At 48.5% G+C, this 27,331-nt stretch overlaps 1 protein-coding gene across 8 annotated transcripts in view; it reads right to left on the reverse strand.

Annotated features, from left to right (window-relative positions):
* The window catches only part of TOX2 (TOX high mobility group box family member 2), a 133,484-nt gene that overhangs the window by 22,978 nt on the left and 83,175 nt on the right, over window positions 1-27,331 (reverse strand). For all 8 annotated transcript variants that reach the window (XM_072735781.1, XM_072735783.1, XM_072735786.1 and 5 more), the window contains one exon: window positions 26,866-27,111. In XM_072735781.1, coding sequence (XP_072591882.1) covers window positions 26,866-27,111 — 246 coding nt within the window. The remainder of the gene's footprint in view (window positions 1-26,865; window positions 27,112-27,331) is intronic.

The following is a 27,331-nucleotide window of genomic DNA, read 5'->3' on the forward strand; positions in this document are numbered from 1 at the left end:
GTCCCCTTCAGGGCTGGTTTTGTCTTTGTAGAAAGGTTTGCAAACAGGATCGCTGAGCCACTGGGTCTGGGCCCACCCTCCTGGGGGTGTGAGATTTCTGCTGGGGTTGGGGGGGTGGGCGCCGTGGTCCTTGCGCTTCCCATCTCTGAGATGCACGCCCTCACACCCCACTCAGAGCCTGCGCTAGTTCTCCACCTCACTCCAGGAAAACCCCACGTCCTTTCTAAGCCACAAGCTCCTACACCAACCCCACCAGCAGCACCAGCAGCACCTGGTACCTCTCTGGCCTCCTCCCCACCCCACCACATTCACTCCACTCCAGCATGCTCAGGGTCCTTCTCAAGCTCATTGTGATTCTGCACCCCGGAGGGCATTTGGCACTATTTGGAGACATCTTCAGACTGGGAGATGCTATTGCCCTCTACTGGGTACAAGGCCAGGGGTGCTGCTAAACATCCTACTATGTGCAGGACAGCCTCCCAGCATGAAGAATGACCCAGCCCAAAATGTCAGTAGCGCCAAAGGTGGGAAATACTGTAAATTAGATGTTGCTTTTGCAGGGGATGGTCTTCCCCAGCAGAGGGGATACCTACCCTATGTACTCCCTCACTTCCTGCCCATCTTGTTCAGATCTCCCTTCTCCTAGGAGGCCTTCCCTGACCATCCTCCCTAAACTGCCCTCAGCCCCCTGCCACTCTTCCATCTTCCCAACCCCCTTCACGCTGCTCTTTTCTTTCTTTCAATGCACCGATCACCTGTGAATACATGATGTGATTTATTCGTTACTTAACCATTTCTTATCTTATTCCCCCTGCCAGGGTGTAAGTTCCACATGGGCTCACATCTTTGTTGTTTCACCCATGTACTGCCAACACCAGAAGAGCGCCTGACAGAGCAGGGGTTCAATGAAAGTTTGTTGAATGGATTACCTGCTCAGACTCCTTCCTCCTGCCCCAGTCTCAAATCCACTTGCCCTCTAGGTCCGGCAATACCAGCTCCTCGTGATCTCCCAGGGCCACCCCTTCTTGCTCAGGTTTGGAGCTAGTGACCGTGAATTGTATGTGTCAACTTGGTTGGGCTAAAGGGTGCCCAGAAGCGGTAAAACATTATTTTTGGGTGCATCTGGAAGGGTGCTTCCAGAAGAGATTAGCATTTGACTCAGCTGATGAGTAAAGAAGATTCCCCTCACCAACGCAGGTGGGCATCAGCCAATCCATTGAGGACCCTCACATAGAACAAAAGAGAACAAAATGGCAGAGGAAGGGCAAATTCTCTCTCTTCTTGAGCTGGCCCATCCATCTTATCCTGCCCTTGGACACTGGAGTCCCAGGCTCTCAGGCCTTTTGGACTTGGACTAAATTATCCTACCAGCTTTCCTGGCTTTTCAGCTTGTAGATGGCACATTATGGGGCTTCTCAGCCTCCATTACCACAGGAGTCAGTTCCTATAATAAATTTCCCCTTATATGTATGTTTACATATGCTCTTCTGTTTCTCTGCAGATCCCTCACTACCACGGAGGCCATTTCTTTTTCCTGAACAATGGAAAGCCTCTTAATGGGCTACTTAGGCATCTTTCCAGCAAATGTTTTGGGGTGACTCCCTGTGGCATGTGGCTCATTCTTGGTTCCTCAAGGGCAGAAGCGGGAGCCTAGTGATCTGTCACAGCCCAGGGCCCTCATGGTGACTGCCCACAAAGAAGGCAGGCACAGCCCCTGCCACTCAAGAACGGCCACCAAGTCCAGCGAGACAGACAGATGAGTGAACTGACCATGTCATACAGTGCAACACGTGTGATCAATGTGCCCACCATTAATACACCATGGATGGACTCACCCACACAACAAATGCAATGTGTTCCCTGTGGCTTGTGTGCCTGGGACACAAGCTCTCTCATCCCTGTGAACAGGAGAAGGCTGTGCCATGCAGAAGTCCTATTCAGGCCTCCAAGACTCTTCCACACATTAATATTTTGTGCCACCAAGGAAACACCTCTGACACAGGGGACACCAATCCAGCTGAGCCCAGCAGGCAGTGGACGGGCCAGCACTCTCCCCATGTCTGTGTGCTCCCCCACCTCCCTGCCCATTCCCTCCTTTCATCCTGGCTGGCTACTAGTTCTGGTGTGAAAGCACTTTCTACATGTTTCTCTCCAGTCTGTGTGCATTTTGTCTTTTCCCCATAACCCAGCAGCAAAAAAGCATCCTTCCCTACTTTCCATGAAGCTACCTTTCCAGTTCTCACTGAGAGTTTATTTAGAAAATTTAACACAAATTTTCTAATTGTGCAGGTAGAAGCATTAGGACTATTAAGGTTTTCTGTTAATGCTGTGGTTACAAAGTTCCATAGACCTTGGGAGGTTTGCCCCAGTCATATTTTTCCCATAAGCTCTCATTTTTAGGATTTTGCAGGTTTTGTAGAACTGCGTCTCCCATTACATAACAGAAACATCTGCTGTCTGCTATGTGCCGGGCACTGCAGAACACAGATTTCATGATGAGTCATATGAATGTGGTCCCTGCTCCACAGAGCTGATGGTCTTGTGGGGAAGACAGGCATCAACCAATTCCACACTCGAGTCAACATGCAGTCACAATGGTGGTGAGCGCTGGAAAGAAAGCCATGGGTCACTGTGAGCTTGTCAGAGGCAGCCTGGTGCTCTGGAATGGCCTCAGTGAGAAGGTCAGGGAGGGTGGGCAGGGAGGAGAGTGGAAAGGATGAGCTTAGAAAACCAGGAAGGGGCCAGGTGATGTTCAGACTTCATCCTGAGGATCATCAGGAACCCAGAAAGATTTTAGGCAGATCAGTGATTTAAATTTTAGAAAAGCCAGCTTGGCAGCTATGTGGCAGGTGGCAGGTACCAGGTGAGAAGTGACATAGTCACTGATAGATTTCGATCATGGAAAGTAAGAGATGGCCAGGAGAGATGCCAAAGGAAGGGAGAGAGGCAGGATTTGGGACTGGTCATGGCAGGTGGTCCAGAACGGCACCAGACCACTAATGATATTCATAGGCTGTTCACTCGGGGGAAAAGATGTGCGTGGCTGGGTGGGGAGGGGTCAGGGTGGGCACGCTGAAGGTGGGCAGAGCACCCATGTGGGGTCTCCAGGTGGGGATGGTCAACTACATAGTCTGCTCTTTAGAAGTAGGGACTGAACAATGGCAACTGTCCTGGGTCCCCAGAGGTACCCAGCCACCTTGGGGGAGAATCAGGCTGAGAGGGAGGGAGGAGTGAAGGTGTGGGAGGCAGCTGTGCAAAGGGGTGGTCTGAGAAGTGGAGGATGCCAGGGGCAGCACAGTCACATCAAGGAAGCAGAGGAGGAGGGCATTTCAGGAGGAAGGGAGTGGCCCCTCAATGTCAAGTGTGATAGAGGCAGCATATGCCCCATGGATTTGGCAATGTGGAGCCCACTGGGGAACCCTAAGTGGAACAGCTCTGTAGTTGGGGAAAGGCAGAGGCCAGAGTGAATGAGAGGAAGGAAATACAGACAACTAGGGCTGATGATCCCTTACCCCCTGCCAGTAGCCCCACTGGGACCATTAGAGAGAAACTGGACAGTAGGCAAGTGTCCGAGGATGACCTGTGTAGATGCTAATAGGAAAGGCACAGTTGTGGAGGGCCGGTGTTCCTGTTCCAGAATGCCCCCATGGGGACCTGAACTGTAGGACTGAGAGATCACAACACCACTATGCCTCTTGCCGGTCACGTTCTCATCTTCTGTCTCAAGCAATCCTGTTTACAAGCCTTGTGAGGCAGATCCTGCTGTGCCCACTTTACAGATGAGCATATGGAGTCCCAGAGCAGTAGCATCAATTGCTCCTTGATCCCAACCCAGGTCCACAGGACTTCACAATCTGAGCTCCTCCTCCTACTGAGGATGGAGGGGTGCATCACGGGCCAGGCTGGGCCACAGTCACAGAACACCCGAGAGGGAACAGTTCTGCTATGCATGCGGGGGAGTCTGCACTGGATAGCTGTCTTGTGACTACAGTTGAATTCTTCTGTATCTTTGGGAAGAACGGGGGCTTGAGGACTTAGGACAAAAGCAATGAAAACCACCTGGAAACTGCTGTGATTAAAAAGAACTGAAGGCTTGAGGTCCAGAGTCAGCATGATGGTCACCCGGAGTGTCGGGGAGGGGGCTGCTAGGACTTGGGGTGCACCAGGGCCCAGGGAGTGATGACGCTGGGGGAACTCAGAGGGTAGATCACAGAGGGCGAGAGCTTGGCCTTGCAGGCTCTGGGGAGCCCTGATGGCCCACCAGGTTTCCTGTGATCAGGGCAAGAGTCCAGAGGCAGAGGGAGCGCACTGAGGAGGTGGAGTCAGTGCCCTTGGTCACAGTGGGCTAAGAACCAAAAAAACCTGTCCAGGCTATGAATCCTCTGTCCTCTTGAATTCCATCTTCAGTTCCAGTTCTGAAGGGGGCCTGATGTCCCTGCAGCAGCACTAGCGCCAAGCCACATTCTGCAAAGATGCACCTGCTCATTTGGCAGCCAGCCTTTGCTTCCCCATCTGAGCAGCGGGAAGGGTGTATTTTACTCTTTTCGTGTTGTTTGTCTACCACACTGGAACGTAAGCTCCACGGATCATGACTGTCATCTATCTGGCTCAGGGCTTGAGAGAGCACCTGGTACACAGTAGGACTCAATAAAAGTTTACAAAATGGATAAAAAGTGCAGGAGTGAGTCCCATGAAACAAAACTGAGAAATGCCACATGTCTTGCTCAAGGTCCTTACAGCTTTAGGCACTGGATCCCGGGTTTGGGACCAGAAAAGGGATTCCTTCCTTCCAGCATAGCTCTCCATGGACACATGCCCTTTCCCATTGCCCCAGCCCTCAGCGCCACGCCAGGCCACTGCCGGGACTCTGCTAGACCCCTGTCCTCAGCACCTCCCTCTGGGCAGCTCCCTTCATGCCTGCAACCCTGTTTGCCTCCCTAGCCCCCACTCTCAGGATTCAGCTCAAATATATGCCTTCAGGAGCTTTTCACGGGCTCTCCTTCCTAAACCAGGTCCCCCAGTAACTGCCTTTCATCGCACCGTTATTTTTTTTAATTGGCCTTGTGGCCTTGGCCGGCAAGCCTTGGGCTTACACATTCACTGTTGGTGTGTGTGATTCTGGCCGTGTGCTCCAGCCATGAACACGGGGACCACGGTTGCTTTGCTCGGGGATACTTCCCCAATGTCTAGCCCCAGGCGTGGCACACAGCAAGCACTCAGGGAACGTGAGGGGAATGAGCCAGATAGGCCTGCATGCTCTGGGCCCCAGCTGGCCGCCTTCCCAACCTCCAGGCCAGACCAGTGGATACCAAGCCCCTGATTGGGAGATACCTCCAACTCTTCCTTCTCCCAACACTGGAGACGCGCCCACCTGGGCTCCTGCTTCCTTCAAGTCTCATCTGCTCTCCACTGGCTGTCCCATCTCTTTGCCTTTGCTTATGCTGTTCCTTACTATTCCTCCAAGTCTAGAGACTGGCTGAAGTCAGATGGTCCTGGTGTGCCCAGGGTGAGAAGACCTTACCCTGAATGACCTGAATGACCTTGACCAGCAACTTCACCTTCTGGGCTTCCTCAATTGAGGGGCTCTACACAGGGCAGAGTGAAATCGGATTTGCATTTTGGGAAGCCACATGCCAGCTGCCCCAGTAGAAGTGAACCAGCTCATGAATGAACCAGCAGGGAAGCGACAGAGGCAGGGAGACTGGCTCACAGGCTTCTGAGCCAGCCCAGGCCATGACAGGGGAGGCCTCAGCTGGGCTGGAGCAGCGGGAAGGGGCAGTGAAGGTGAAATGGAAGCCACCCAGGAGGTAGGCTCGGCATGGCTCAGAGATTCCAGGTGGCTAGGACCCACAGGAGAGGGAACCACAAGGAGAGTGAAGGGTTACTCACCCCTCCTCAACATCCAACATTCTACATTCTGAATTAGCACATGTGCTAATTAAAACCATCTTTCCAAAGAATTTATTATAGGATATTCCAAGCTAATTATAAATTCTCTGTAGCTGATCCTGAGCAGTGTGCTAATGCAGTGTTGAAATCTCTTTGGCCACCCTCATTTAAATTATTCATCAGGCCCTGCAACAGTTGTGAACTGTAATTTAAACAGTCAGCTCATGAATATTCAATTAACACAACAAACACTGGCGTGTTTTACTGCCTTGCCGCTCAATATTTTGTATCCTCATCCGTGTTTACATGTTTTTATGAACTCTCGAGAAAAGCGTTGCTTGTTGAAGTCCCTGGTTAAGCCAAGATTGAAATGTCTGGGAGGGGCTGGAGGCTGCCGGCAAAGCTTCTGATACCCTTTCTCAGAAGAGTTGCAGGTCAAGCTGGAAGGGCCCAGGGAGGGGAGGCCCAGAGAGGGTAAGGACTGGTCCTCCAGTAACACAGTGCATTCAAGGCACAGACAGGACTCAAGAGTTCTGGGGCGGTTCCCACTGCCTAACTTGCCATAAAGTAATAGGTGAAGGGGGAGTGGGGACATCTGGCTTGGAGATAATGTTAGGAACATAGAGGAAGCCAGACATTCCTCTGCCCAGCCTCTTCAAGACAATGGCCAAGTGTTGCCAAACTGGTTCAAGTCCACAGGCTGTTCCACCATCTAGGCTGGCTCCATCCTTAAAACTCAGAGTCCCTGCCCCTCCATGGCCAAATCAGAGGACTATGTGTCCCCTCTTCCTGGGGTGAGTTTCAGGGCCCCTATAACCTGTGAGTAGTTTTGAAGCCTCCATAATGGCCTCTCATCTATTCTCACTTCCTTCCTCTGAGGTGGACACCATGATGACTCCCATTTTTACAGATAAGACGGAGGCTCAGAGGACGAAGAAGTAGGCCTAGGGTAGAGTTCTCTTTTTGTCCTTGAGACCAATCCCTCAGAAAAACCACTTTCACAATGCTAAAGGCACCCATCTCAAGAGGGTTTTATGCTTTAGAAGAGTCAGAAACAGCCTAAATGCCAACAGAACATTGCTTACTTTATGTTCACAGTGAAACATCCACACAATGGAATGTTAGGCAGCCACTAAAAATAAGGGTGCAACTGCGACCTATAATAATGGACATGGAAATATGTCCCTTAGCTATTGTTAGAAAATCGTCAGGCCACAGAACAGCTCCAACAGAACAAACTATAAAGTACAGGGAAAGGCCCCATATCATGTCTTATTTATGTACATTTTATATGTATGATGTGCAAAGATATGATTGAAAAGATACCTAACCATCAAATGGTTAGGTTAATAATAGTTATTTGTGGATGGTGCAGTTTAGTGATCTTTTATCTCTTCTTTGTATCTATGTTTGTTTGTTTACTTATTTATTACAATGAGCCATGTACCATTTTTATAAAAATCAAGAAAGCTACGTTTCTGGAAGAAGTAGAAGATGTAAGAATACCTCATTTCAAAATTTATAGGATATGGCAAAAGCCATACTCAGAAAAAATATACAGCCATAAACTTCTTAGTCATTAAATGATAATCAATAAAATTAAATTGACTAAAGAATCTACAATGAAAAACTGAAACATCTACAGAAAGAGAGAAAGGAATTAATAGATATAAGAGGGGAAATGAATAAATTAAGAAAACAGAAAAGTAATAGAATTGAAACATAACTCTGATGGTTGGTTCTCTGACTAAAATGAATGAAACAAAGTTGAGATACCAATAACATGAATGAGTCTCCCATAAAGGTGAGCATGAATAAAAGAGAAAAACCACAATATACAACTTTAAGAATATGAATGGGATGCAATTACAGGTACAAAGGCTATAAAAATTATAAGATAATACTACATGTAATTCAGTGGTAATAACTGTACAGATCTCCATGTAATGGACTACTCATTTTATGAAAATGGTATAACCTCTATAATGGTTATATGGCTTATAGGATAATCTGTATTTCAATTCAGAAATATGAGAAAGCTATCTTATATAAAGAAAACTACAGATCAGTCCCTATAAAAATGTAAAAGATGGGGGTGCCTGGGTGGCTCAGTCAGTTAAGTGTCTGCCTCTTGATCTCGGTTCAGGTCATGATCTCATAGTCGTGAGTTTGAGCCCTGCATTGGGTTCCACACGGGGCATGGAGCCTACTTAAAAAAAAAAGTAAAAGAAAACCTTAAGCAAAATAATAGTGCCTTAGATCCAAACTCATATATAAAAAATACATATATATGTGTATGTTTAAATATATACATGCATATCATAACCAAGTAGAATATATTAATACTGAGGAATCTTTTAATAAAATTCATCACCCCAACATACTAAGGAGGGAGAACTATATGATCATCTCGATATATACTTAGTAGGCATTTGATAAATGGAAGAGGTCTTGAACAACCAGCTGAAATAAGGAAAGGCCCAAGTATAATTTACGGATGGGTCAGTTCCCCTATGTGGGTGCCAGCCAAAAAGTGGCTGGTGACTCCATTGTAGCAACACAGATTGGTGGGGGTAAGGGGGGTTGAAAGAGAACAGAGCAGAGGCACATGAGCAGCTCAGCAGGTTGGGAATCTGATTCTTGACTTTGGCTCAGATCATGATCTCAGAGTTGTGAGACTGAGCCCTGCATCAGGCCCTGTACTGGGTGTGGAGCCTGCTTGGGATTCTCTCTCCCTCTCCCCCGCCCCTCCCACACCATGCACACATTCTCTCTCTCTCTCTCTCTCTCTTTCCCTCAAAAAAAAAAAAAAAAAAAAAAGGGATCAGAATGATGTTCTTTGGGGGGGGGGGGCAGTGGAGGGCGCTGTGAGCCCTGCATCTGATCACCCACTTTGTGAGGAAGAAGGTGAGACTATAGTCAATTCTTATCCTCCATAGTGGTTAGGTTCTGATTAGTCAATGTGAAATCACTGCTCCTAGGGGTAATACCGGGTTAGGTTCCTGGGAGCCTCCGGTCACAATATTTCCACCTATCAGTCAATACATAATCTGGCTTTATGTGTATTTTTGTTTAAAAATGCCTTATTTGATATGTAGTTGACTCATGAACATTGAATTCAAAGCACTGTAACTCACACCTGAACACATCTATTTTCTCTGTGAGGCATTTCTTGAGTTTACAGGCACCTGACTTTACACAGTGAAATAAGACACAGAATGAAAAAAAAAAAAAGGAAAAGTAAAAGAAAAAAAAGTGGCACTTCACAAACTGAAAACAGGTCCTTGTTTACAGAATGAGATTTGAAATAAGAAGGCAGAGCATTGCCTTGTTTGACCCCAGCTGGGAATGTGCATGTGCAGTGATGTGAAATTTTTTGCTGTTTTGTGTGTGTCCGCAGATGACCGTGAACACACCACATAAGTATTGATTTCAGGGTTATAAATAAATTTTAGCTAGTAGAAGAAGTGGCAAATAGAGAAATCCTCCAATAATGAGGATGGATCATATACAGATTCACAGTGGCGGCCAAGGGCCTGGCTATCGGTCAAGGACATAGAAGGAAGAGATATGTGAGCTTGCAGGCAAGCTGATCTGGGGGAGAGGTATATGGATGGAGATATGAGAGTGAGCATAAAGTGGGATTTCTGAATCCTGTTTTTTGAGCCAGAAGGCATTCATCATAGGAGAGGCACTAAACAATCAAGTGGACAAAACGACTTGGCCTGTGGCCATTAATCAGCCATTATGATCAACTACCTCCATATGGCACTGAGCACATGGACAGAGTAGCCAACATGACAAAGATGGAGGCCAAGTGATATGAACTCCCCCTCGCCAAGGCCAATTTAGCTGCTACTGTCTCTGGATGTCTACCCTGTCAACAACAGAGATCAATACTGAGACCCAGCATGGGAAGACCAACTAGCCCCCGGATAGTAAGTTTACTACACTGGGTCCCTTCCATCATGGCTAAGCCAGCAGTTCATCCCCTCAAGGATAGACAGAGGCATGGTTTGCCTCTCCTATCTGCAGAATTTCAGCCATCACTGCTCTCTGGGGGCAGCAAGGAAGCCTGGTCCACAGGCATGGAATCCTGCACAGCATAGTATGCAACCGGGGAGCCCACTTCACAGAGACAGGTATGGGAATGACCCTCATCGGGAGGGTCTACTGGCCATATCACGTGTCACACCAGCCAGAAGCCAGCTCCTCACAGAATGCTGGAAGGGCCTTCTAAAGGTGCAAAGCTCTCGCTTGGAAATACTGAAAGGATGTGGTATGGTCCTTGTGATGTGGTATGTGCATCAAATTGGAGACCTCCGTGTGGTTCTGTGAAGAATACAGGGGCCCAGGAACCAAGGGGTGGAAGCAGAAGCAGCCCTGCACATTATCACTCCCAGAGCACCACTGGGGGATCTTGTGCTTCCTGACTCCGCGATTCTGGGCTTTGCTGGGTTGGAGGATCTGGCCCCACAGGGGCATGTTCTTGCCAGAGGACACAATAGGTACGGCTGCTGCCAGGAGCCTTAGGGCTTATTTAAAAAATTTTTTATTTAGGGATCCTTGGGTGGCTCAGTGGTTGAGCATCTGCCTTCAGCCCAGGGCGTGATCCTGGAGTCCCGGGATCGAGTCCCACATCGGGCTCCCAGCATGGAGCCTGCTTCTCCCTCTGCCAGTGTTTCTGCCTCTCTCTCTCTGTGTTTCTCATGAATAAATAAATAAAATATTTAAAAATTTTTTAAATTTAAATTCAATTAATTAACATATAGTATATTATTAGTTTCAGAGGTGAAGTCAGTGATTCATCAGTTTTATAGAACACCCAATGCTCATTACATCATGTGCCCTCCTTCATGTCCATCACCCAGTTACCCCATCCTCCCATCCTTCTCCTCTCCAGCAGCCTTGGGGCTTCTTAGGTCTAAGGACCAGCAGGTGAGGAGAGGACTCACTGTCACGGCAGGGGAACCAACCCTGATCAGCAGGAGGAGGGAGGGTGGCTGTGACTCTGTGGGGGCAGACAGTGTAATACACCTGTAACCAGGTGACCCACCTGGGCACTTTCTGCCATTCCCTTCCCCCTGCCACTGTGAATGCACAGGTGCAGCAACCTTGAACAAATGTGAAGGACTCAGACCTTTTCAGGGAAGGTAAGATGTAGAAGCCAGCAGATCCATTGAGATGATAGCTGCTGGTAAGGAAAGCTCTCATTTGTGCCACTAGGGTTTCCTTCAGGAACAGGGGCCCAGGGAACCATGGAGAATGTGCCACCTTGTATGTGGCACAAGGGTCGTGGAAATGCACTGGTCAGCCCTCCTGCTTGGAGAACCCCAGTGCTGAGAGCCCCAGCCACTGCTCCCCTACTTCTTGAACATGCTCTCACTGAGGCCACCCCCAGCCAGCAACTGAGCACACAGGGGATACTGAGGTAGCAACATCTGGTGAGATAAGCAGCTCTTCCAGTGGGTGACTTTGGTCTGAGGACTCCCCAAACTTTTCTAGGAGCTGTTCACTGTCCAAGATTCTTCATACCCAATCCCACTCTTTCCTCCCTTCCTTCTACAGGTGTCAGACCTGCATCACGGTAGAAATTTTCCCCACCTCTCACCTTCTCTTTCTCCCTCTCAACAAATCACCTACCTGCCTAATCCTGTCCAGTGCTGCTTCTTGGTGGATTCAAACTAATGCAACCAGAATCCCTCTTTGGGAAAAAACTGTATGTAACTTGTGTTGAGAAATACACTATGCTCTGCTCAGGGTGGAGGGTGATCCCAAGGACACTCAATTCAAACCAAAGGGACCCTCTAAGGAAGTCAGGTGATGTTAATGCAGGAGCCTTTGTTCAGCTGATCTCAGTGAGGCATCTGGATCTGCAGGCCTGGCGGGAGATGCAGAGGCTGAGGCGAACGCGGTGGCAGACAGAACGGAGGGGAGCCCAACACTGAACCTGCCACGTGGGCAGGGATGGGAGAGAGAGGTCTCAGAGTATCAGCATGGCCAAAAAGGGACTCAGCAGCACAGACATGTGTAGCTATCTGCGGTCGGTGTCCCCTGATGGACCCCCAGGGAGCCAACTTTGTCCACCAATACTTGGGCAGGTGGATTATTTTTCTTGGGAGATCTAGAAAGGAGACAGAGTCCTCCACGTGGGTGGGCGGGGAAGAAAAACAGAGGCAGTTCATACGCGAAGTGCTTAGAGACTAATAGCATTGTTACGGCTACCACGCTGAGCATTTTATAAGCATTATAGCATTTAATTATCAAAACAACTCCATACGGTAAGAATTATTAACATATCCATTTTACACATAAGAAAACTGAAATTCAGAGGGGGTGGGTAGCTTGCTCAAGCAAGCAGCAGGAGGAACTCAGATTTAAATCCATTTCTCTCGGGCAGCCCTGGTGGCGCAGCAGTTTAGCGCCACCTGCAGCCCAGGGCATGATCCTGGAGACCCTAGATCGAGTCCCATGTCAGGCTCTCTGCATGTGTCTCTGCCTCTCTCTCTCCCTCTGCCTGTGTCTCTGCCTCTCTCTCTCTCTCTCTCTTTGAATAAATAAAATCTTAAAAAATAAATAAATAAATCCATTTCTCTCGAGGTCCAAAGCCAGTGATACTAATTCTGGTCCAAGTGCTGACCCTCTTTTAGCAGGGCAGTGGGCACAGAGACACAGTGTGAGTGTCTAGGTAAGGGGCCACAGCAGAGGCTAAACCCACATTCCCAGAAGACAGATTTGTCTCCAGTGTCACTGGCTGGCTGCTGGTCACTTGCCCTGGGAACACCTTCTTGGGTGGCAGGCTTCTGCCTTAGGCTGGGCTCAGTGAGCCAGCTCCCTACCACATGTAGGGCTATGGGAAGATACAGTTCCAACTGGATATGACCAAAGTCACAGTGATGAATATATGCAGAGGAGGGTGCTGCCAATTTGCTGGCTGGATCTCTGCTTCTCCTTAGCAGGGACACAGCAACTAAGAATCTGTCAAGTTCACAAGGCAGGTGAAAGGGAGCGGGGAGGAGGGTTCTTATGGGCAAAGGCATAAGGGCCCAAGGTCTGGGGTGGTTCCCAAGGGAGAGGAGGAGTCCCGTGGGATGGGAGCGTGGCCATCTCAGGCTGAGATGAGGCTGATGATGACCCCTTTGGGGCCTAGATCAAGTGCAGGGGTGGGGAGGGGGTATGCTTTGCTGTCACATTGGCCCAGGCCCCATTCTTCTCATTCAGCGGTTTGCCAATGCTGCTGGAGTCTAGCTTGGGCATGTCTGTCTGACCTCTCACACTTGGTCCTCTCATGGTCTCCGAGAACATGCTTCACTGATTGCCCCATACCTGGCACACAGGTACAGTCCCCCATGAGCAGCTTACAGAAGCCTACTTCCCGGTCACACGGAGGTCCTGGTGATCTCCCCCACTCTGGGCTCCCCTTCTTTTCTGTGACTGCATTTTGTTTCTACTTCTGTGTGGGCCCCTGGTACACCATTTCCCTTGGACCTCACAAGGACGAGGCGTTCTACAATCTAAGGAGATCTAGCCTGGAGTCCTTCAGATCCCAGGCTGGGGGCAGTCCTAATGCTAAATTTAGGGTCTGTTTCAAGGCCTGAGCCAATGGGAGGTGTAAGGGGCTGAGAAGAGTCTAGTACCACCTGCACAGGTGTGGATTCTCTGGTTACTCAGGAGGAAAAGGTTTGCAACTGTCACAGGTGGGATACAATCCTTAGGGCAAACTGACACATAAGGAACAGTTCTGTGTACTCTAAAACAATGGAGAACCTGGGCCCCTACTGAGAATGATGCAGCCCAGGGCAGCCCAGCAGGATCAGAATCCCCTCGAGGGCTGGTTAATCATAGGGTGAGGGTCTAGGGCGGGGCCTGAGAATCTGCACCTCTAACAGGCTCCCAGGTGATGCTCATCACACTGGGAACTCATTTTAGACTCAGATGCTGCCTGAGGCCCAGGCAGATGGCCTCCTGGGTGTACTGGCTGCCAAAGGTTCGCACGCAGCTGCCCTCTAAGCACTGCTCCCCTAGGAAGCTGTGCACAAGCCCCACCCCCATCCAGCCTGCGACCAATGACTGACTCACACCTCACCCAGGGGCACCAAGGCCTGCAACTCTGCGGTCTGATTGGTCTGATTCACACTTGAGAGCTCCCTGTGGGACCAGGCCGACCTCCCTCCAGCCCAGATCTGGATACCATTTACCACTCATTCCTTACAACAACCCCATCAGGAAACTGTGGCACAGAGAGGTTAAGTGGCCTGGCTGAGGTCACATGGCTGGTTACACATGCAGCTGAATGACCCCTAGGCTCCCTGACCTGTGGCTCTGACCTGTAACCCCAGTGACGCCCTTGCAGCACCCATTCATGAGACGCTTCAGAGATGCTCCCTCCCTACATCCTCTCCTCGACTCCCTGGGTAATCTGAGGTTTGTCCACTCAACATACGAAGAACGAAGAACGTGAGGCCAGGAAGAAAGTGGCTGGCTTGCCGTAATCCATTAGCAGTGCAGAGGCAGGATGGGAGCCCAGACTCCAGGTCTCTCGGTCAGTTTCTAGGGTGACAGGAAAAACTTGCACTGGCTTATTCGGAAGAGACTCATCAAGGCTCCAGCATCACAGGCCTGTGGCTCCACAGGACAGACCCAGCCTAATGACAGGGTGTAAATACCCCAAAGTACCTTTCCTTTGGCCTCGCTATCAAGAGTTGGGGGAAATAGCCCCCAAGGCCATTTTTGCCCTGCCCACTACTCTATCCCAGGTGAGAGCTCTGACCACCCCTCCCTGGCTGGACTGGCAGCAAGGACAGTCCCACCTGCAGCTCAGAGGCCGGGGGCTTGGGGCCAGGGGCTGGGGCAAGGGATGCTTCTGTACAACACTGAGAGCACAAGATATTGGGGTCAAAGGAACAAGGTTCTTGTCTTACCTCCACCACTTCTTGACTGTGTGTTTTCAGACCAGCCACTCGCCTTCTGAGTCTCAGGGACCCATCGGTAAAATGAGGGTCATTCCGTCTCCCTCCAAGGTTGACAGGAGGGTTAGATGAGAGAAGGTGGATTGCACCGTAAGACAGAATAAGTCGGGGGGCCCTACCTGGCTTACTTGCCGACAGCAACAGAGGCAGCGCTCCACAGTCTGTGGTGTTCGTTTACACGGGCAGCATTTGTTATCCAGTCAGTCCACCAGTCATTTGACAAACCCACGTCAGACACTGCTCCATCCCACACATAAAGCTAAGCCCCGGGAGTATTTTATTAGCACGTTTGACTCTACCCACCACCCTAGGGGGTAAATAGCATCATCTCCAAACACTGGGAAAGGGAGAGTAACACCCCAGACTGCCCAGCAGGGCAGAACAGGGACCCCAGGATTCAGGCTCCCCGTAAGCACTACCACTTGGACCCCAGCCCAACCCCCTGGTGTGCTGACATCTCCCGTGGCCTCTCCTCCTCCAGATGCTCTTGGCTCCGCAGCTTCAATGGCACACTGACGCTCTCCTCGGGAGCCTTAATATTTAGATGAGTTTTATTTGTCTTGCTGCCTTTTCTAAAGACTCCGAGTTCTAAATGGACAAAGCCACAAGATGAGAGAAAGAGCGCAGGAGACGGACTTTTTATTATCCAGCCAGAGCAGGGGGAAAATGACTCCAATAGATCTCAAGTTTTATGTGCTCCAGACATTCTGCGGAGCCAGAGATGGTTTCTCAGCAATGCCGATGGTACATTAAAAGCTCATTTTCCCAAACATGGTACTGAATATGCACTCGGAGGAAAGGGCCATTATGCCGGGTAATGTCGAAGCTGCAGCTGACGGATGCCGCTGTGATTCTCCCTGAAGTCTCCCCCGTGACTCAGGAGCAGGTCTCAGAGGGAGAGGTAGTCTGCTCAGGCTTGGCTTCTTGCCCAGAATGGAAGTTAAATGCCTGCCCCTTGCACCGTCCGCGGCCACAGGGTCATGGCTCCGATTAGGAGCCTGGCAGGGGGTGGAGAGGATGGCCACCAGAGGGCACCTACGTGATCATAAAACATCACAAACTGTTGTTGCAAATCCTAGCCGAAGGAATGGCCTGCGATGGGGTCTGAACAAGGAAGTCTGAACAGGTGTAACGTTTCCTCTTTTCAGGCTTCTGCGGCTATTCTCTGGCCCCTAAGGCTCACCCCCAAGGCCACCTCCTCCAGGAAGCCTTCTCCACTACTACTGTCCTCGGAACTCCTCAGTATTCATCTGTTCCTTGTTCCAAGCTAACATTTCATACTTCCTGCTGTGCTTACTTATGAACATGAATGGCTTGACTTGGAGTCGAATAGATAAACTGGGTGTCAATCCTGGTTGGCCCACTCCCTTGCTCACTCCTTTATTCACTCACTCATTTGAGGCTGTACAGGTTAGATATTGAAATACCTGGGAGTCAGCCTGCCAGGGTTCAAATCTTGGCACCACATTGACAGCTGTGTAGCCAAGTGATTTGCTTCTCTGTGCCCCTGTTTTTTCATCTGTAAAATGGCAATAATACACTTTCATCTGTAAAATGGTGTTGCCATTTTACAGATGAGATAAATATAAAGGGCTTAAGGGGGTGCCAAGCACATACTAAGTGCTAAATAAATGTTAGCGGACTACGGTGAGAGATAATTCAGCCCTCATTTAGGAGAAAAGTTTGCCGAGAGGATATAAAGTCAAACAAGATGTGATCCTTGACCTCCAAAGGCCAAGATAAGGAATCTGTGGGCACAGTGAGCATGAACAGCGCTCCAAGGGGCTGGTCATCGTGGTTCCGTTCTTGGAGATACTCTACATCAGAAGGCTGACAACTCCTGTCTGCAACTCCTGTCTGCCAAAGGGGTGGTAAGGCTGAAATGAGAGCCATGGGGAGAGCCAAGTGGATGCCATGCTAAAATCATAGCTGCTGTGACCTGGCCCCTTCCCATGTTGTAAGCCTCCAGGGCATCTCTGAATCCTCTGTGGTTTAGGTTCTTTTCTCTCTCTCTCTCTCTCTTTTTAAGGTTTTATTTATTTATTCATGAGAGACACAGACAGAGAGAGAGGCAAAGACACAGGCAGAGGGAGAAGCAGGCTCCATGCAAGGAGCCCAATGTGGGACTCGATCCTCGGTCTCCAGGATCACACCCTGGGCTGCAGGCGGCGCTAAACTGCTGTGCCACCGGGGCTGCCCTCTCTCTTTTTAGAGAATAGTTTTTTTTTTTTTTTTTAAGATTTTATTTATTTATTTGACACAGAGAGAGACTGTGTGTACAAGGAGGGGGAGCAGCAGATGGAGAGGGAGAAGCAGATTCCCATTGAGCAAGGAGTCTGATGAGGAGCTCAATCTCAGGACCCCGGGATCATGATCTGAGCTGAAAGCAGATGCTTCGCCGCCTGAGCACCCCAGGGCCCCCCCCACCCCCCCCCACCCCATGGTTCCAATCTTCAGGCAATGTCCATTCACCTGTGCACAGCCTGAAGGCTGCAGAGAGCACTGAGCTCAGAGTTAGGAGCTCTGAACTCAGGTTTAAGTTCCAGCTCTGCCCTCCTGCTTGGATAAGGAATCTCTCTTCTCCTATTCATTTGGTCAATAAACAAGCATTGCGGGTTATCTGCTAAGGCAGGCCCTCTGCCAGATGCTGGTGCCAGAGGACAGCACAGACTCAGCCCTTAGGCTGTTCCAGGCTGGAAGCACAGAGAGACATTTGAAATGGACGGCCACCTGCCTCCACAAACTCAGACTGATCCTCTCTTTATTTAAACGTTTCCTATACTGTTTGTCATGGTTCTTTGGTGGTAATTTTGATTTTAAAAAATACTACAGTAAGATACTGTTTATCTTGATTACTGAGTTTTTTGGTGCTCCCTCAAATTTTTATTTTATTTTTATTTTTTTATTAAAGATTTTATTTATTTATTCATGAGACACAGAGAGAGAGAGAGAGGCAGAGACACAGGCAGAGGGATAAGCAGGCTCCATGCAGGGAGCCCGATGCGGGACTTGATCTGGGGACTCCAGGATCACACTATGGGCCAAAGGCAGGCGCCAAGCTGCTGAGCCACCCATGGATCCCCCTCCCTCAAATTTTTAGATCGCAAGTGCCTCACTTGTCCAGCTCAGAGGATCCAGACAGCCTCAAAGAGAAGATGACTTCTAAACTGAGTCCTAACACAAGAAAAGGAGTCAGCAGGGAAGACAAGGGGGAAGAGCCTTCCAAACAGAAGGAACAGCAGGCAGTAGTTCTCAACCAGGGCTGATTTTGTCCCCCAGGGAACATTTGGCACTGACCGGAGACATTTTTTATTGTGATTTTGACTGAAGGAGTGTTATCAGAGGCTAGGAATCGCGGGTGGAGGTCAGCGGCACCGCTAGACATCCTACAATGCCCAGGGCAGTGCCCACGCCCCCCCCAACAGAGAACTTTCCCACCCCAGATGTCAGTAGTGCTGGGTTGAGGAAACCCTATGCTAGAGCACAGAAGTGTGAGACATCGTGACATCAGACTACCTTGGGCTGGTTGCTTGGCCTCTGTAAGTCTCAGTTTCTGTATCTGAAAAATGGAGACACTAGCAGGTTGCTGGGAGGAGGCAATGGGACCCAGTCTGTATACAGCAGGTACTCAATAAATGCCTATGCCAGCTTCATTCCCCCCTTTGAACACGCCTCAAACTTTAGAGCAAACAGTTCTCAGAAGAGACAGCGTCCTCAGGTTCCAAAGAAAACTGGGACACGGAAAAGAACGCATTCTGTTCTTTTCCGACCTTTCTCTTATGAAAACCACGAGTCTTATCTCTCAACAAATGGGAGCCTGCTCGCAGAGAACTAGCCTGTGTGTTGGCTTATCACTGGCCTGAGTTTTAACAGGGAGTGAATTTTTATGACCGAGTTATAAACCTTTGCAAAAGCCATTTTTAAACTAAAAAACGCTGACAGGTTCTTAAGTACTATAGCTGCTAAATTAAGCATGAGGGATAGGGTGGGTGGGGGTGGGAGGGTGGAGGAAAACAAAAGTGCCCTAAAAGAGTTAGTGGAGGTAAAATAATGTTCATTAAAAATAGAAAAACAAACACACACAAAAATCTTTTGTGTTCAACTTCACACTCGTACATCATAATGTTCCAGTAAAAGGCCATTTCCCCCTGAGATAATAAAAGAATTGAATTTTTCCTTATCGGTCATCTATTTTTCTAGCTGAAGCTATTACTCCCGCTCTGGGGTTGCTAGGCAACAAGAAATATTAATAGCGGCTTTTATTAGCTTAGCTTTTGCAGCCGAGTACCAGAATGAGAAAATGGGAAACATAAATGTGTTACATAAATCTTTCAACCTTTCAGAGCTGGTGTTAGTCTCTGTTTTCATAATGATTTATTGAAGTGATGGTTCATTTATGAGAAAAAGGAGTGCAGGATAAGAAAACGGAGCAGTCCCCTGCAGGAGTGTTTGAAAATAAATAATTATAGCAGGAGAGCAAAAGCTGTTTAAAGCCATTTTTCTGAGTTTTATAAAATGTAAAAAGACATATTTCTTTCGCTTAGTGCCTCTGAAAAAACAGGGGGCGGGAGTTTCATCCGGACTCTGCTGAATATAAAGAAACCTCTGGGCTTCTGGTTACCCCCACTTAAGGATCCTCAGGGGCCTGTTGTGAGATCAGCACCTCCATTCCCACCCCAGAGAGGAATTAGACAAAAACATGGCACCCAGGAAAAGCCCAAGCTGGAGTATCCTTGTGAACCTTTTGCTTTTAACTGAAATGGATCCTGCCCCTGGTCAAACAGCTCAGAGAAGTTGGGTTTGGGGCCGTTGCCTTCTTGGCAGGCAGTGGGACTGTCACTTTGTGGTTGCTTTCAAGCTCTGGGCCTCGAGTGAGGTCCTGGTGGAGGTAATACACTTTCCTCCAGCCCACTCTCCAGCTGGGGCCCTCTCCCTACCCCCTCCATCTCAGCCTCTGAGCCTGTCTGACTACTTACTGCCCCAACAAAGCCAACCCCCCAGCAGGTCTGGCTGGATGTAGGTATGAGGCTGAGGCCACCCAAACCCCATCAGCAAAATAGCTTACATTTAGTATGAGTGCCTACTGTGTGCCAGACACCAGGCTGAGCACTTTTCCTACATCTGATCATTGAATCTTCACAAGTTCCTATGAGGCTAGTAACATTACCTCTGTTTTACAGATGAGGAAACTAAGGCTCATGGAGAATTAATGCCTTGGTCTGAGTGAGTCACAGGGTAGAAGGTAACAAATGGTGGAGCTGGGTTTTGAACTTGGGTTAGCTTAACTCCAGAGCCCATGCTCCTAAATAGTAGGTGATATTAAATGTCAAGAAAGCAAAAGCACATAAGCAAAACAAAACACTATCACAATAGATTATGAAAATGGCCACAGATTCCTGCCCTTCCTGCATCCACGCCCTTCTGCAACATGATGCTGACATTTTTCCCTTCAAGAAGCGGGGTATTTCTCCACTCCTTGAATCTAGGCATGGCCATGTGCCTTGCTTTGGCCGAGAGGGGACATCAGCAAATGTGATGCAAGCAGAGGTTTGAGGAGCAGCTGCACCCTGGGGCCTGTCCTTCCTTGATGCTGTTGGGAATCCCGTGGCCATTGCCGTGTAAACGGGCCCAGGCCATCATGGGATGAAAAACCACTGGCCCCAGCCAGTGTTGGGTCAACCGCCAAGATATGCACAAAGTTGTCCCAGACCAGGTAGTCCCAGCCAAGCTGCAAGCTGACCCTAGGAATTAGCCAAGTCGGGCCAGATCAAAAGACCTACTGACCCACAGAATCACAAGAAATAGTAAAAGTTCACTGTTTGCAGGATGCTTGGGTGACTGAGTAATTGAGCACTTGCCTTCAGCTCAGGTCGTGATCCCGGGGTCCTAGGATGGAGTCCCGCATCAGGTGCCCTGCAGGGAGCCTGCTTCTCCCTCTATGTGTCTGCCTCTCTCTCTGTATCTCTCATGAATAAATAAATTAAATCTTTAAAAAAGAAAAGTTTACTGTTTGCATTAAGCTATTAAGTGTTGAGGTGGCTTGTTACACAACAAAAACTGATAATAATCATAAACCAAAACAAAAAACAGACTTAATGCATTAAGGACAATAAAACAAATAGATTGGTTTGGGTCTCCGCTGCCCCCTGTGGCTCATTCGTCCAGACAAGGGTTGTGTATATGTGGGGGTGTTTCTGGTCCCCTTTTCTCAGGCTCAGGAACGGAATCCCTAGCATCTGTGAGAATATTGTAGAGGTAGACCAATTTCCTAGGGGGAGGAGGGATAAGGCAAGGAAGGGAGGAGGAGAAAGAGGAGATTGGGAAGGAAGAGCAGAGAACCGAAAGATAGGGGGGTAGGCATTAGGAGGTCAAGGATCCCCCAGAGTCAATCCACAGGCCCTGCCCCACACTCCAGGCCCTAACCCAGCACTGCAGGCTCTCTCATGGGAACTACCTCTAAAGCAAAGGGGTGAAGTGGCAACCAAGGTTTTCCCAGCCTCCTCCCCAGCAGCCTGCCCCAGGATACTAGCCTGGAAAGACTTTTCACTTGGCATGGGATCCCCGGGCCATGGCTTCTAGTTCACCCTGTGTGGGAGAAGGATGAGTCTGAGCAAGAAGCTTTGGGACAGGGACCTAGAACACAAAAGATCTCAAACTAGGGTTTCTTTACGATTTTATTTATTTATTTATTTATTCATTCATTCATTCATTCATTCATGAGAGACACAGAGAGAGGGCAGAGAGAAAAGTAGGCTCTCTGCGAGGAGCCCGATGTGGGGCTCGATCCAAGAACCCCGGGATCACAACCGGAGCTGAAGGCAGATGCTCAACCACTGAGCCTCCCAGGCGCCCCACCAGTCTAAGATTCCGATCCGAGTAAGACTTGAGCCCCTGGGCCAGTGGCATGTGTGGTGGTGGCAGTGGAGGGTCTATCCAACCTCAAACCCACATACTTGTCCAGCGTGTCAGAGTTGACAGAGCGATTATTCCCATTTTCCTATTTGTGAGTTTGTCAGAGCTGGCATCCGAATCTCCATCCCCTAGATAGGCGAATTGAGGCTGGGAAAGAAGGGACTTGTCCCAGGCCCCAGAGAAAGCAAACGATAGTCAACTCTGGAAGAGAATGCTTGAATGGCAGGTGCATGTCACACCTGTGCTAACCGGTGGACTGGACCGCACAGCTCCAGCGACCCACAGGGCTCAGCTTGGGGAAATCCCAGAACTGATGGCGGGGGTGGGGACAGCTCTGCCAGATTCATTTCCTGCTGGGCCCACCTGCACCTACTCAAGGCTCTCCCAGGACTCTCTCTGATCTCACAGGAGGGGCAGGGTCCCCGGGACTTGTCTGGCAGCAGCCAGCATTGCCCCTTCCCAGGATAATTCCTCTCCTGGGTATGCCGGGACCATAAGCTCGAATATTTCCCAAGGACAACTCCAAAATAAATTATTTCAGATTTAACAGAGGCTGCTTAATAAATTCCACTCTTCTAGTTTCTTTGGGTATTTTAGAAACTGATTTATACATACAATATCTCTCTCAAAATGAGACAATCAACACAGGATAAAATTATTGAGTTATGAAAATAGGGGTCAGATGGAGGTGCAGTGCTTTAAATTAAACTGGCAAAATGTATCTTTCATACTAAATTGACTCTTTTTGTCTTGGAAATGAATGTTTAATCAGTTAAGACGCTGAAGTTGAGGGAGAAGCTTTAAGCATATTTAATTTTGTAAAAGGGGCCCAATTCCAATACTGCACAGCATTCCTACCAGCAGCCATACCTTAAAAGCAGAAAAGCCAACTGCCATGCATGTGAGGAGGCTGCCCGGCAAGGGCAGGGGACCAGAAAGAATCAGTAGCCTCTGGGACCAGAGCCAAAAGGGCTTGGCATAAATGAGATGGTTGTCAGACACCCTGGCCTCAACCACCTCTCCAGGGACGACATCCCTGACGCACCTCGATTTGTGCAAACAGCATCTGTGACCTCCTGGCCATCGGGGCACCTTCTGTGCCACCTGCGGCCTTGCAGCCCAGCTGTTCCATCTCTTGGGCACCTGCTAAAACTGAGAGTCACATGGTAGTGGACAGAGAGCTGGGCTGGAATTCTGCTTTTGTTTCTTAATAACTGGGCAACGTTCATTCCTTCATTTATTCATCAAATGTTTATAGAATCTGCTATGTGTCAGGTCATCACTTCCTAAAGGCACCTCTTCTGGGCACACACAGAAATGTGTGCTGATTCTATAAGACCATGTATTACGTCTCCAGAAGTGGAGTCTTCACCTGCCTCTCCACCTGCACCAGGAGTTCCTCAAGGGTGTCTTGCAGAGCCAGGGCTCAGAACAATGCCTGGAACTTAGGAGGCTCTCAGTAAAGGCTGCTGCACAGCTGATCACCATGGTAGGTTGAAAACAACCCCAAAATGTCAGGTCCTAATCCCTGGAACCTGTACTTGGGAAGAAAGAGTCTTTGTAGGTGTGAATAAGTGAAGGCTCTTGAGATGGCAGGATGATCCTGGATTATCCCTAAACACATCTGTCCTTATGAGAAAGGCAGAGGAGACTGCCCTGGCAGAGGGCCATGCTAGGTCAGAGTGATGTGGCCACAAGCCAAGGATAGCTGGAAACCCCTAGATGCTAGAAGCAGCAAGGGAGGGATTCTCCCCAGAGCTCCCAGAGGAAACTCACCCCTCCTGACACCTTGATGTGCGCCCGGTGACACTGATTTCAACCCCTAACCTCCAGAGCCGGAAGGGAACCAATTTATGGTTGTCTTAAGCTACCACATTTGAGGCAAATTGTTAGAGCAGCTTCGGGAAGCCCATACAATTACCTGAGTGCTCCAAACCTGTTTCCTTATGCCTCACTCGGTTCTTGGGAGCAGTGTGTAAGAGTTTGCAATGCTCTCTGCACTAATAGCTTGAGACCTATTAGGTGACAAAAATTCCAGCACCATCCTCAGGTTGCACGTCCATACACGCACACACCTGTCTCCTACTGCTCAAACTTTAAACACTTGTCTCCAAGGGCACCTTGCGCCTCTTCCTCAGACAGTCCCAGTGGATGGACATGTGATTATCTGGCTTCCCATTCGGCCCAGGAGCCCTCCCCTGCATAAAATGGTTCGGCTTCTCTTTCATTATGTAACAAGGGAATATAAAACAGAGAGCCCCTGACAACTGATTAATGGAAGAATTAAAGCTATCTGAATTTGTGAAGCATCTTTAACATGAGCTAGCTTTAAAGAAATCTGGAAAATGACTGCAAAGTGCCTATTTGGACCAAGCCCAGCCAAAACATATCCAAGGAGGAGTGATCAGAAGGTCACTTTTGACATACAGACAGCATTCCTTGTAATTATCAGAGCTATTGTCACCAGGTGGCCCTACAAAGGTACCTAAGAGTGTCTGCAATCTGTTCCTTTAGGTAAATGAGACTCACAGGAAACTGTCGCTATTTGGTTGCAGTGGGAATTTGCTTTTATTACTAATAAAGATTATTAGTATTAGTGCAATAATAAATATTCTCTGATTTTTTATACTCTCTGCGAGGCATTTTTCTAAGACTTTGCACACATGACCTCAGATACATTTCACTGCAGTCTTGAGGTGGGTACTATTAGGATTCCCATACAAGGACACAAGAGAATGAAGCCTGAGATGGGAATCAGGATCGGAGGCAGGTCTGTGGGACTCCAGAGCCCACACACTAACCACTACCCCACACTGTCTCTCCTGCCCACCAGCACCAAAGACCAACAACCCCAGGGCTCAGGACCACAGCCACACTGACTCTTGCAGTCACAGCCCTCCCCAGGGCACACACCAGAGGTGTCTGCTGGCCCTGCCCTTGCTTGTGCTACCAGAACTCCCCAACAGGGACAGCCTGGAGTAATGATGTTTTGTGAGCAATTAGCTGAGCAGGCAGCTAAAGTACATCATTCTAACAAAGTGGAATTAAAACCACATGGCTCTGGAATCTTCAGGTCTCTTAGAGAAGAGGAAGCCGAGGGCCTGCATTATTGATGGGCCCCAAAGAAAAGTATTCCTCAAGAAATGGAGTATCAAATTCCACTGAACACTTTAGTCCGAGTGGGAACACTGTAAAACGTGGAGCTTGAGCTAGCAGTCTCCCTCTCCCCTCTGTCCCTCCTTCCTTTTATTTCTCACCTAGATTCAAAGAAGAAAAAAATGTGGTGTAGCTTACAAAAATACATATAGGATACCAGCTTTGTTTTAAGCAAGAAGATTTGGTGATAGTAAGAGTAAACAATAAAGAAAACACTGTCAAGATTGTTACAATATACACTGTATGTCCCCAAGGTCCCAGGCATCTGCTAGAATTGGGCCACATGCATGGCTGTGGCCTCTGAGCATCCTCAGCAGAGATAAACATGATCCACCCAACACCATGTGACTCTGATAAGAAATCAGCTACGTGGTCCCTTGTCCCCTGACACAGGTGAGTTTGTCACCCAAGCTGACAAAAATCAAAGATTGCTTCCTCATGGACACAATGGTTGTTGGTCCAGCTGTGCTCCTGGAAGACCCAAACTGTCACTTGCCAGAGATGTCAGGGAAGATCTCGGCTGCCAGCAGCCATCATGCCTGCTGTGTAGAAATGGGCATGGGATATAGGGCCCTAATGACACTACTGGGGTTTCTGGATCCAGCTATACCTGAAATTCCTTGCCCACCCCTGGATATTTCAGTCTTTTGTTTTAACTAGTTTGAGTTTGGTTCCTGTCACTTAGGAATGAATTTAAGAGTTGTAACTAGTATATAATACTAACTGTGAAGGAAAGAGCAAAAATAAATAGACATCACAGTTATTCAGGAGAAGTACTATGATTCCCTTAAGGAGCTTTTTCTATTATATATAAAAAAATATGCTCTACTAGTTTTTTATAGTTCTTGATTGTTCAAATCAGCCATATGCTAAGAAATCATATATCTCCTTAGCATGGGATTCAGGACCCTTATGATCAGGTGTTGCTAGTTCTTTTACCTCCTTTCTCCCTCTCTGCCTCCAGGTCCTTTTATAAAGAGAATGAACCACATGTTGTCCCCAAGAAGGACATGAACCCTCCTACCTCCTGCTTTTCATACATGCCGTTCCCCTAACCTGGAAGATCCTTTCCTGCCCTAGTCTGCCTACTGATTTTTTCTTCTTCTTCTTCTTTTAAAGATTTTACTTATTATTAGACAGAGAAAGAGAGAGAGCGAGAGCACAATCAGGGGAATTGGCAGGGAGAGGGAGAAGCAAGCTCTCCACTGAGCAGAAAGCCCAACATGGGGCTTAAACCCAGGACTCCAGGATCATGACCTGAGCCGAAGGCAGACACTCAACCTACTGAACCACCCAGGTGCCCCTGCCTGCTGATTTTCCACTTATCCTCCAAAGCTTTAACTCAGTAATCACCCTTCTCTCTGGCAGCTTAAACAAAAAACAAGATGGAGTATTTTTTAAATATTATGATTCTATTTATATGAAATGTCCAGAATAGGCAAATATCTGGAGACAGAAAGTGGATTAGCGGTTTCGTAGGGCTAGGGGCTGGGGGAGGGGGGGTTTGAAAATGAGGACTAAGGGATGTAGGGTTTCTTTTCGGGATGATCAAAATGTTCCAAAATGAACTGTGTTGACAGTCATATAACCCTGTGTAAAATCTATTGATTTGTACACTTTAAATGGGGGAACTGTATGATGTGTGCATTATATCTCAATAAAGTCATTATAAAATAAAAATAAAGATGATATTATTAGAAATAACAATAAAACAAATAATACCAGGATATTATAAACAGGGCTCCAGAAGTTACCCATATGAAGACATAAATGGCCCTCCATACCCATCCCTCATATTCTGCAGACCCCACACAAACATCCGAGCCCACATCCTGCATACAAGCAGAGGGTCCTCATCAAAACACCGGCATCCTGCTTCCCTCCCAACTGTCTTCCCTGCTGTATCCAGCAGGAATCATGGTGGGTGACAGAGACTCACCGTGGGCAGCTGGCCCGACAGTAGGTGGCTGTCCTGGGCCAGCATGTTGGACACCATGATGGCTGGAAGGTCCATGGCCTGGTAGGAGTAGGCAGGGAGCAGTCCGTTGGGCGCAAGGCCGTGGCACAGCGAGTGGTAGCCAGCTTCGTGGTCCCCCAGATGCAGGAGGGATGGCTCAGGGAGGTTGGGAGGTGTTATCGGGGGGATCTCATAGTCTTCGTTGCTTTCACTCTGGCTGTTGTAGGTCTAAAACATCAAAAGGGCATGTTGTTGGGGAGTCAGTGTCTTACAACTGCAGAACATGCTTAATAGCACCAATAATAACAACAAAATGGTAACAACTTCTCGACAAAGGAAAGAAAGGATGATTCCTCTGGAAGGCAGACAGTCAAGATGGCCCTATGACTTGGTCAGATTCCTGCCCCATCTCCAAATGGGTTCTCCCTCCCACTAGGGGTTGGTATAC

This window comes from Vulpes vulpes, chromosome 14 (genome assembly GCF_048418805.1).
Source record: "Vulpes vulpes isolate BD-2025 chromosome 14, VulVul3, whole genome shotgun sequence".
Lineage (NCBI taxonomy): Eukaryota > Metazoa > Chordata > Mammalia > Carnivora > Canidae > Vulpes > Vulpes vulpes.